The following is an 11,606-nucleotide window of genomic DNA, read 5'->3' as shown; positions in this document are numbered from 1 at the left end:
CTGATATTTTTGACGCACATCATTTTCTCACAAGCAATCTACAATTTCAGCAGCATCTATATCATGTTTTTACATATTAAGCTGCAATTGTAAAGCATTTCAGCAGAATAAAAGGGTTTGGCATATCTTCAAACAAATCAATGTAACTTATATGTATGCTTCAAAAGTAGGAATGTGAGAGACATTGGAATTAGTACATAAAGTTTTTATTTAAAGTTTTCCCCTTCCAAGCAAGCTTCATTTACACATTCTAATATTGTACAAAATTTACATCCTGTGATTTATTTATTCACTTTTCACTTTCTAGGAGTTTGTGTCTTTCTGAAATACAGAAAGCTTATAGTTCTCATAAACAGTTTTATTTATTTTGGGTAGAAATAAAAGTAAAATGAAGGACAAGTGTAAGGAAAGCAAATATTCTCCTATAAACAGTGACTTTTGGAAGCCATGGTGACAGTAGACAGTAAAGGATTCTGAAGCCGACCTCGCTCTCTTCATGATGTCAGCTGGAAATTTCACACAAAGCACTCTGACTTTTTATATGCACATGTTTTCAAGAAAAAAAAAACAGGTGTTGCTTGTACTGGATATATCTATTTATATATATATTTTACAACGGATCCTTCGGATCTGAACATACAAATAAATACAAAAACAATGAAGATTGCACGTTACTGCAGAAATGCATTGAATTCCGACATACTCATTCATCATGATGTGCTCCACATGATAGCTTTTCACCAAGGCGTTCTGAATATGTGGCGCTCTTTGTTGTTTTGAATGACATATTGGTCAAGCGATTTGATACATCTTTCCATGATTAAAAAATAATTTAGCTTTTTATTTACTCCTGAAAGTTGATGTACAAGAAGAGCTTAAACACCAAATTCATGTTCCTGCTAGCTTTGCTGATTGGCCACCCTGAGAGCATCTCATGCCCTCCTAACCTTCTACTGCTGTATTCCTCATGCTTCTGAGGACTGCTAGCTAGTAGTTGATTGATTACCTGAGTTCAGGTATGTCTGTGACAATTGACCCAATTAAGATGCGTGGAGGGAATAGGGAGGTAAGTGGTGTCCAGAGGCAGCCAAAGGGGAGCGAGAGAAGGACTTTCTCACATGCTGTGATTGGCTCCTGTGCCCCTTTTCAGGTTTGTGTAAGAACACAGACCTGATATTATAATGAAGAGGAATTAGTCTTTCTTTTCTTTCCTGAATCCCCAAAAGCAATATGCCCAGTTTTCATTATGAATCAAGTTTGGGCCAAATCTGTTATGCAACAGAATCATTCAAGTACTCTGTGACTGTGTTTATCAGCCCTATTTTTTTGAACCAAATAAAAACGTGTTCACTACTTATAGCTGCAACAAATGAGAAAGCACAGTTCTTGGTGAACTAAGTGACATAGTCTATTTTGCTTCAATCTTTTGGATCAAGTTAAAGACACAGGGATTATGTTTGTGGCTAGCCTGAAACCTATGCGGCAGAAAGCAATTACTGTTAAGAGCCAACATGTTTCTTTTCTTTGATTCAGTCAGGTGCTATAAGGTCAGAGTGGTAAGAAATGAAGTTGGAAAGAAACCAAAATGCCCTCCTTTAATCTTAAATGATTTTCAGTAACTGTGTTCTGGATGGAGTCTGTGAAGTAGTCAGAGGTTAGGAATACAGAATCCAGTTGCAACTGCTGAAATGCAATGTGAAGATTTTGATGGGTTCAATTTTTGAATCGTTCATGAACACAATATCCCCAAAACTTCAACATAGATCGCATGCAGGTAGACTACAATGCACAATACAGATCTTAGGTCTTTCTGGGGTCAGTCTTCTGTATCTTTCTCTTTTGGAAAGTTAACAGCTGTATGAGGAGTTTTTGTAAAGCTGGGACAAGTTAAAACCAGTCTGAAATGAGTCTGTCACCACAGGAAGTTTGGTAGGATTTGAGTTACAGACACAATGTCTGTCCAGAACAGGTCTCTTTTGTCATTGCTTATAAAGTACCAGAAACCTAGGGTGGGTTTTGGCTGTACCACGGGAATGTGTTGCTCCTATGATCATGGTGGCATCACCTGCCACTGCTTCCTCGAATGTGACTCTGTTCATTCCAGGAGTTCTTAGTGTTATTTGTTGTATGGCACACAGGCAGGCAGGATCACTGTTGCACAAGCAGGGCCTGCCAGGGGTTCGGCTACATCACCTTCAAGTTCTGTCCAGGTTCCTTTCTCTGGACAGTAGCATATTGTAGATGACTTGTAGGCTCCCTGTAATGGGAGAGCAGGAGTGTTTAGTAAAAGAGAATTGCTGTAACAGAGAATTGCTATAACAGGCCTGTTGCATTTCACAGGATTCCTCCTTCACTATTACTAAATAATCCCAAATGACAGTAGTAGATCTTAAACTGCTTTATTTCAAGGGAAAGTTTAGATCCTCAATATTTCAAGATATTTTAAACATATTGTTAACAACTAATAAAAGTCTACAAATAACCTAGAACCTGTTTTCAAGTAATCAAATTATCTAGCTCACTTTCAGTTTAAAGGACAGAATGCATCTTAAATATTCAGATATTTGAAGTAACTTGGGATCTGATTTGCTCCTTATTGTTTGGTTTGCTATTGTGGAGAATCTGAGCTCAGATTGGATTACAGAAAACTAGAAAGCAGATTTTGCTAATTCTTGTGTATTAACTTATTTTCAAGAGGCCACATGAGAAATAAAAAATGTCTTTGGTTTTGTTTCATTTTCAAAATTAGGAGCCAGAGTTTGAGTAATACTTCCTTCTCCAAACCAACATGACATTTTTTAAATGACAGGCAACAGACAAAATACTAATCTAATATTAATAATGTATTAGTGATAAAGTGTGATTTTGGTATCTGCACAAACATCTATATTATAGCTAACAGTTTGCTCCATCAGACAGGCACATGTATGGATACAGTGTTATGCACACACAAAGAAATTCTTGTCTCCATGTAACTAACAACTTTTTAAAGCATTCCTAAACTTTTTATCACAGTTCTGTCTGACACAAAATAAAAAAAAATCAGACAATTGCATTAAAATCTCAAATTAATGTCATAAAGCTAAATCAGATAAATAGGAAAATATAAATATTGTCATTGGTTTGAAAATGACTATATAGACCACTAGATCCAAATGTGACTCTTCTATCATGTGGAATTGTTCTTTGGATATAAGCAGGGAGCTGGTTTCAGGGTACTGTCTTCCTTAGGACAGCAAAGTTTGTGGATGCCCAAGTCACTCACAATGTAAAATCTACTGGTGAGTTTTTGGGAGATATGTCAGAATGACCTAAAAACCACAAGCATAGTTCAGATAAAACCTGTGCAACTCCTCTTGTATAATTTTAATCTCTAAATTGCTTTTTCAAAAGATGTGGGGCTGCAATTTAGGTTAAGATGCTGATTAAGACACCAGCATTTCCTATTGGAATTTTTCTTTCAATCCTTGCCTCTGGAACTTGACTCCAGCTTCCTGTTAATGCAGACCAGAGGAAGCAGCCGTGATGGCTCAAATGTCTCTCTACCACTCACATGGGAGACACACATGGCTTTGGTTTGGCCCCATTATAGCACTGTGAACATCTGGGAGTAACAGTGGATGCCTTTCAAGTAATAAAGTATTTTACTTTATTGCTTATGAAATGTTAAGGAAAAATCTGTACATATGAACTAATTGCTAGGAAAATTTTACATCTGTGTTTGGCTTGATCTCCAGATGGAACATCCACAGATATGAGAGACTGACCTAACTGTAATGGCCAAAAGAAAAAAAATGACAAATTAGGATTGTTAATCTTACACATTTCCCTACATTTTAGAGATGTAGAGACTGAGCTAATTCCAAAATGAAGGAAAATGTATAAAATAACAAGCCTAGTTTGTCAACAAGTCAATGGCATGAAGCAAAGAGTGGGACAGAGGTAATGTTTTAGACTAGAAGAGATTTATGAGACATAATAAATTTTAGTGAGACTCGTTGAACGCTGATTTCAGCACGCTGACTTGAAAAAAGCATCTTTCTTACAAGTCAATAGGAGAAACTTAAATATGGATTAAATACGAAGGATTTGATGTTAATTTTGTTCAATGTGACAGGAGTAGTGTTAAATAAGTGAATGACTATTATAAAAAAATACTAAGGCATTTAGGATGAAATAACATGTTGGATTTATTTCAAATTGCTCCAGTTCAAAAAATTTTAAAAGTGAATCCAAATAAGTTAAGTTTGACAAAATGTTGATTTATTTTGAAGCTACATATCAGATTGATGAGATTCACTTATAATTCCTATGTTTGTGTATATTGGAAATTTTCATGATGAGGAAATTAAAAGCACAAAGCAATGACAAATTATGTACCTAAAGAGAATTTATGGATATAAAAGAGTTAATTCCCCTTTTTAAAGCTTCACTAATTCAGAAACTTTTCAAACTCTTATTCAGTTAGATTATTTGTAAAGAGCACTTCACTTTGGCATTTGGTTGGAAAGCTTTAATCACAGACATGGGGACAGGAGAAAGCCACAGGGCTGCCTACTTGCCTTTTCTACAGCTGATCAACTGATAGGCAGTTTGCTGACAAGAGTGCAGATTCTATTTTATTGTTTAAGGAGACCTGCTTCTTAATTAGCATGATTTTAATGAATAAATAGCTGATTATTTTTTGAGTGACAGAGTTTCTATCCACTTGCTCACTCTTCCACTTTGGCCCACAGTGGCAGGGATGGGGCTGACTCCAAGCCGAGAGCCAGAAGTCAATCCAGGTCTCCAGTGTAGGTTTAGAAATCTAGTTGCTTAAAGCAAGACTACTGCCTCCCAGTGTTGACTGGCATGAAGCAGGAGTCAGGAGCTAAATGCAGATAGTGCATCCAAGCTTTGATGTGGGACATGGGCATCTTATCTGCTAGCTGAAATGACAGCCTTGCATGATTCTCTTAACAGGTGCGTAGGTGGATAATACTGTTGGAGAGAAACAGGAAAGGTGAGTACAGACATAAAGGAAGGGGATGAACACAGACACGTACCATACTCCAGCTGTAGCCTCCCACAAGGAAGATGCTGTCATCAAGCACTGCACAGCCAGGCCCACTTCGACCTTCCAAAATGGGAGTTTGGAGAATATTCCACTGGTCACCTTTTGGGTCATAGCATTCCACGAGCATGACATCAAGGTGGGAGAAACCTAAAAGGTGGGCAAAATGAGGAACTGAGAAAGAATAGACTTTCAGTGTCCCTGTTTAAGAAAACGCATGTAGGGCCTAGATAGACATAGATAATAATGTCTTTGAAGACACAAATGCTTAAATTCGCTGGGGAAATTAATTGGATGACATGTCAGACAGATCCAAGGGGGAGTAAGAAACACCTCTGGGTGTTTTGAATTAATTCAAAGCAAGAATGTCTGAAACCACATTTCATTACTGTGGGTTAATTACATAGGGGAGGGTAGATCTTACTAAAAATGGCTTATGAAATCCTTATTTAAGAGATTTATGCTAATAATAGTTAAATCAAGCTTTAATAGAGTGCTTATTACATGTTTAAGTGCTTTGTCCCTTTTATCACTATATGAAATCACTACTGTCATTATTTTCATTTTATAAATAGGAAAACTAAACAATAATTCAATCAGTGACTTGAATATGTTACAATCCAATAAGTACATGGGCTGAGGCTTGAATCCAGGCCAACAAGACTTCTGAGTTCAGACCCTTGTAGACTAAACCATGTTGGCTTTCTTAAACAAATGTTTTAGTTTATTGAAAATGCAGTGTTCACAATCTTTCATCTTTTTGACAATATAGCTATGTTTATAAATAATGTGACTGGTTTCCACTGTCTGCAAGGGTCAAGGTTTGGCTAACAGGTTGAGTACTTTCCCAGGAAGGACTCCCCACTTCTGAGAGAGTTTCTTAGAGGCTGGGGCAGTCACAGGGCTGCTGAGAACAACTTAGGTTGCTGGAATCCACTGGAACCCTGCCTTTAACTTGGTGGGTGCAAAAAAAACCAGAAAAACACAAATAGTGGGAACTTCGTGGTCACTGGGTCTTCCAAATCCTTTTTTTTTTGTCTAGCTCAATATATGTTATGAATATGTGCCTGCCTACAATCAGAGTTGCATCCACTAACCAATATACTCAATTCTTCAATGTATTTGAAAAGATGACTCAAAAAGTGGAGTTCTTTTCCTTCTTAGAGAGGCAAACAGGGCATTTCAGATTACTATATTATAGAACATGAGTTTCAACTGTTAGGACAGTAGAGCAATGGATTCATTGTAATGCTGTGATGTATTCTTTTCTTTTACCAATAAAGATTACTGATGATAATTTTTGTAGCTCATATAGTTAGAACAAGCAATTGGGAAAATCCCTGGCTCTGAAGGTATAGATGTGCTGACTTTTCTGTGTCAAATATTTACTGTATCCATCACAATAGCTATCAAAAATAATTATCTTTTTTTAATATTTATTTATTTTTGTTTGAAGATTTATTTATTTTTATTGGAAAGGCAAATATACAGAGAGGAGGAGAGACAGAGGACGTTCACTCCCCAAGTGAGTGCAATGGTTGGAGCTGAGCGAATCTGAAGCCAGGAGCCAGGAGCTCCTCTGGGTCTCCCACACAGGTGCAGGGTCCCGAGGATTTGAGCTGTCCTCAACTGCTGTCCCAGGCCACAAGCAGGGAGCTGGATGGGAAGCAGGGTGCAAAGTCTGTCCCTTCCTTGTCATTGTGTCCTCCTATGCTATTTGTCACTTGGGTTGTCAGGACCTGAATCTTTCTGCCCAAGTGTAATATTATAAAACGTCCTAAAACACATAGGCAAAGAAAGCTTCCTAAAATGCTTGTGCAAATGAAATGGAACCACATTTTAATGCAGAGAACTACAAAGTTAATATAGACTGTGTCGAGGTAAGGGTGTGATGGATAGGCAAATAAAAGTGCACTAGAGAAAGCAATAAAGACTAACAGGAAGAGATGTGTGGTGAACTGTCCTTTCTCACTGACGCACAGCATCTACTGTTGAACTGACAGTTCTAACTGCACATGAACTTGAAAATAGCTATATAAAAATCACATCTGTGTGACCTTCATAATATTTAGGGATAAAGTTTCATTTAAGAGAAAAAACATCTATCTTTAGTACATTTTTAAAGATGCACTTGTTGTTAGATAGGAGGGGTCTTCAAAACCTTGATGGAAAATGCCTATGTTAAGAAAACTGGGCATGGATTTCCAATTCTTTTACACCCAAATAAATGTACCTTTTAATTCCATTTTACCATGAACTTTTTGACAGACCCTTGTAAATTCACGACTGTGTCTTGTCTTCCATACCCAGAATGCCCTGTTTCCTATTTCGTTCAATTTCAAGGGTCATGGGATGTCAAGAGCTGGAGGAGTTTTTAGAGATGAACTAGATCAATTTCTTCATCTTTAGATGAGGGAACCAAGGCTCAAGGCAGTTCAAGAACATTTCAAATATCAGTATCATTCTTTTCTGGTCAAATTCTACGTTACATACATACAACATAAGTTATATGCACATAGATAAACCACTAAAGTTGTAATCATACATGTATTCAGGAGGGAGGAAGAGCCAAAATCGTGGCTTTTCAAATGTTATTATTAAGTTTTTTTATTAATCAAAACAGTAGAGTTGAGGAATTAGATGATTTGATATTCAGTCTCTAAATGAGTTGATTTGAAATTTAAACATAAGATGCAGAGTTTTTTAAAAAGTAATTTAGAAGCAATTTTGTGGAATTGTGACAAAGGTTATGTTAAGTAAAAACAAGTTTTTTGGGGGAAAATCATTACTGCAACTTTGGTGGCAAGGAATAATTTACTTCCGTGAATTCATTGTTACGACAAATTGTTTGTGCTTTTCAGTTATTAATGCTCCCATTTCTTATTTTCTCAAGACATCATTATTCATTACTTTAATGTGTGTGGTAACTTAAAAAAATAATCGGATCTTCAGAAAAGCCAAAATAAATGCTTGCTCAAGGGTACTGCTAATTTACACAGAGTAAATTTTATTTGATCAACATGTTTTTTACTTGGTTAAATATAACTAACAAGAAACTCCCTTAGCAAGGAACATAAGAGGCAAATGTATTGTGACTTAAAAAGAAGACCTTTCAAATGATTTCCTCCAATTGCATACAGGCGGTCATTCATTACAGCCAAAGTATGGATGGCACGTTTCGTGTTCATGTCTTGTTTTCGAGCCCAGACGTCCATTACAGGGTCATAACAATATAGCCAGGGGACATATTCGCCATTGTGTACACCCCCTGTGAATGAAACATACACATACAAGTCAAGAAAGTGCAATGAAACTGAGCATGGTATCAGAAGGTGAAGGAATGACTTGCCTGAAATGTATATCTTCCCATTGTGCACCGCTCCTGCATGAGCTGCCAGAGGCTGTGGCAAGGAGGACACATAACGCCATTCGTTCGTCTCTAGGTTGTAGCATTCAACACTGGACAGGTAGCCAGTTTCATTCCTTCCACCAATAACGTACAAATGCTTATCCAGCCGACAGGCATAGAAACTGGCTCTTCTACAATAACAACAAGAAGCCCTGGTAAGTCACAGAGGAAGCTACGAAATGTTACCCCCCCCCCCTAAAATCAGTACATTTATTTGCATTTATTTGAGTGATCTTTGGCTGACTGGTTCACTTTTCAAATGCCAGTAAGAATCCTGAATGCCATCCGAGTCTCTCTCCCATGAAGGAGATTGGGGCCCAAATGCTTGAGGTACCACTTGCTGCTTCCCTTGGTGCGTTAGCAGGAAGGTGAATCAGGAGCCTAGCAGCTGAGCCTGGAATGGACACTCTATTATATTACCTTTGGTAACAGGCTAAGATCATCCAGGTAGTGAGGGAAAGAAGGGCTTATACACCTTTAAAAATAATGCATCTGCACTCCACATCTTACTCAAGAATCATATTCATTGCCCTCTCTGGTTAAAATAGTTTATATTATAACAGATTCACCAACACTTGGCTCTGTGTATCTTGCTTCTCATACATTGTTAAAGTGGCTATTCATGTTTGGGATATTTCGTATCTTGTTCGGATATTAGATCTCAGTAACAAAGTGAAAAATGAGGTAGTAATATATAGAACAATAATAAATTATCTTGACATTCACTTTCTTTATAGTCCTTCAAGGGTCATTGTTCCCAATTTATAAGAGAACTACATCATCAACATTTTTCTCCAATTATCATTTTTTCCCCTTAGTTTTGCTGCAAACAGAATAACTTTGTGAACTTCACATATTGTTAGAGTTTTTACCTTTGTACCAATTATAAGATATTAGGTAGATCATGCTTTGATTTTTATGAGTCTGTAGAATATTTTGTCATCTCTTTTCAAGAGTGGTTATTGACTATCATCCCGATACACCATCAGAAGCAAAAAATACAAACTGAGTTCAAAGTATTGGAGATAGAGTGGCAATTATGAAGTAGAATGTAATTTAGGAGTGACACATTGAGGACTTAGAATTTTAAGTATAACACATGGAAAGGGCAGAAGTCAAATATTTTAAGAAATAAAATAACAAGACCTCTGAGAGGAATAGAAAATGTGAAGTTGGCATGAGCAGGTTAAAACTTGAAGCAGATCCTTGATTATTTGCTTGTTTTTCAATTGGGACTAGTGGAATACAACATCTCACAATGATATCACGGAGCTCAGCATGGAAGTACTGAGCTCCACTCAGAACACACTTTACGTTGTATGCGTTAACGATCTCCATAAGGATTGATGCATTGTCTTGTACAATGTCTACTGCAAGCAAAGGAGTGCTTCAGGCTTTGTATCAAGCAAGTCTGCATTGTTTGGGGATTTTCCAGGCTGTGTTTATGAAGTGACAAAACATCTAGGATGTAACATGTAGAATCTTAAGTAATAATTTCATATCTGGAGTCCTATAGCCTGGCTATGTGATTTTAGGTATATTGCTTGCTCAATGTGACTTTACCCCTCTCAGCGGTACCTTGCTTATCAGTAACATGGCAATTTATATAATCTCTTTCGTTGGATATTTATGAATAGTGTGTGTGTCTGAGTTCTCACATTTTGTTCATGCTCAGAAACTGTCAATGTTATCTGAAAAGTTCTTAGCAACTGGCTCACAAGATGTCAACATGTACAGTTTTGCTAATATTTAGCAAGATATTCTAGATTACATAATCTAGAATCTATATACAAAATTCTAGATTATATAATTTATAACCCCATGACAGTTTTCTAAAAGTTCATTCAAAATGGAATTAAAAGCTATAGCTTTGATATAAAGAGTAGAAATCCATGAATATGAAAAGCATCTTGTACAAGCTCTTGGAAAATGTATATTTTCTAGAACATGGATTTTAAAAAGCATTGCACCAAAATAAACATATTATTTAATTTCAGCTTTCATGAACTTTGTGTAAAACCCCTGAAGGTATTGCATTTTATATAGACAGTGGTGTGTGCAGTTTTTATAGTGATTATGGGATTGTCCTGATAGCAATCACTGATCATTTTAAAATAATACCTTTGTTATATTTATGGTTCTAGATTTTGAGGTTTTTTTTTTTTTTGGAAGAAATCTGCTGCAGAAAATTCAGAAAGACGCTGAACACTAATGGTAGTAACAAAGTGTATAAAGTAGAAAGGATAATAAAGAAAATGTGAGTAATATTTCATAAAGGTTATTAACTTGGGCCCAGGTCTTCTAGGGAGTCTGTGAGGCTCTGAAATTGTAAGAAAATGTGGCATCCACTAAATGACTGTGCACATGTATGTTTTTTGAAGGTGATTATTTCATTGCTTGAGTCAGAAGCTTTAAGGAATCTCAGAGCCAAAATGTTTGGAATTTTCTGACCTGGGATAGATAAAAATCCATCTAAACATAAAGTTATGTTTAAAAACAGATTCAAAATTAGGTACATACAGGTAGATTCTTGCTTTCTCTGTCTCTAAGCAGATTTCAATTGCTATAGCTAGCCCAAAGCTATCTTAGCTAGTTTTTTTTTTTAACCTGCTACAAAGATTGTTGATAAAATTGACACATCTGCCAAAAAAACCAAAAATCTCTTGCAGTAACATACATTCCTTTGCACCACTGTCACAAGGTGAGGTTAGTGTACCTCTTCCTCAACCTCCTCTCATAGTTGTTGAACCTCTAAATAATAAATGTGCTTATTTAACTATGGGTCGTCTTAAAACAACTTTGACTGTGGGTTGTCAGATGGCAACAGTGAATTCTGTAATACTAGTGTAGGAGAGAAAATGTTTATTGGTCATGATGAATATGAAAACATTCTAATTATTCGCATTCACAAAGAGTCTTCAAAAACTATTGAAAATACATATTATGAAACTACACATAATTTTCAAAAGTTGTTCACACCAAAACATGTGTTTTAATTTAATTTTTCATGAACTATGGAAGTCCCTTTGTAGATTGTGATGAATCATCCTCTGGCAGCAGGAATTCCTTTGACCTCACTTTTCCTTACTTTGACATTGAGTCAGTCGTCAGAACATGCCGCCTTTTTCAGCCAAGGCCTTCATG

At 36.5% G+C, this 11,606-nt stretch overlaps 1 protein-coding gene across 1 annotated transcript in view; it reads right to left on the bottom strand.

The window, feature by feature from the left end:
- Positions 1-208: 208 nt before the first annotated feature.
- KLHL14 (kelch like family member 14) overlaps positions 209-11,606 on the bottom strand; it is a 92,191-nt gene continuing 80,793 nt past the window's right edge. The window contains exons 5-7 of the mRNA XM_058677054.1: positions 8,163-8,593; positions 5,046-5,203; positions 209-2,257 (exon numbers count right to left, since the gene is read on the bottom strand). Of these exons, the coding sequence (XP_058533037.1) occupies positions 2,117-2,257; positions 5,046-5,203; positions 8,163-8,593 (730 nt within the window). The 3' untranslated portion in view covers positions 209-2,116. The remainder of the gene's footprint in view (positions 2,258-5,045; positions 5,204-8,162; positions 8,594-11,606) is intronic.

The sequence above is a fragment of the Ochotona princeps genome, chromosome 18 (genome assembly GCF_030435755.1).
Source record: "Ochotona princeps isolate mOchPri1 chromosome 18, mOchPri1.hap1, whole genome shotgun sequence".
NCBI classification, from domain to species: Eukaryota; Metazoa; Chordata; class Mammalia; order Lagomorpha; family Ochotonidae; genus Ochotona; species Ochotona princeps.
The sequence above is the reverse complement of the archived record's forward strand: the minus strand, read 5'-3'. Positions and strand labels throughout refer to the sequence as shown.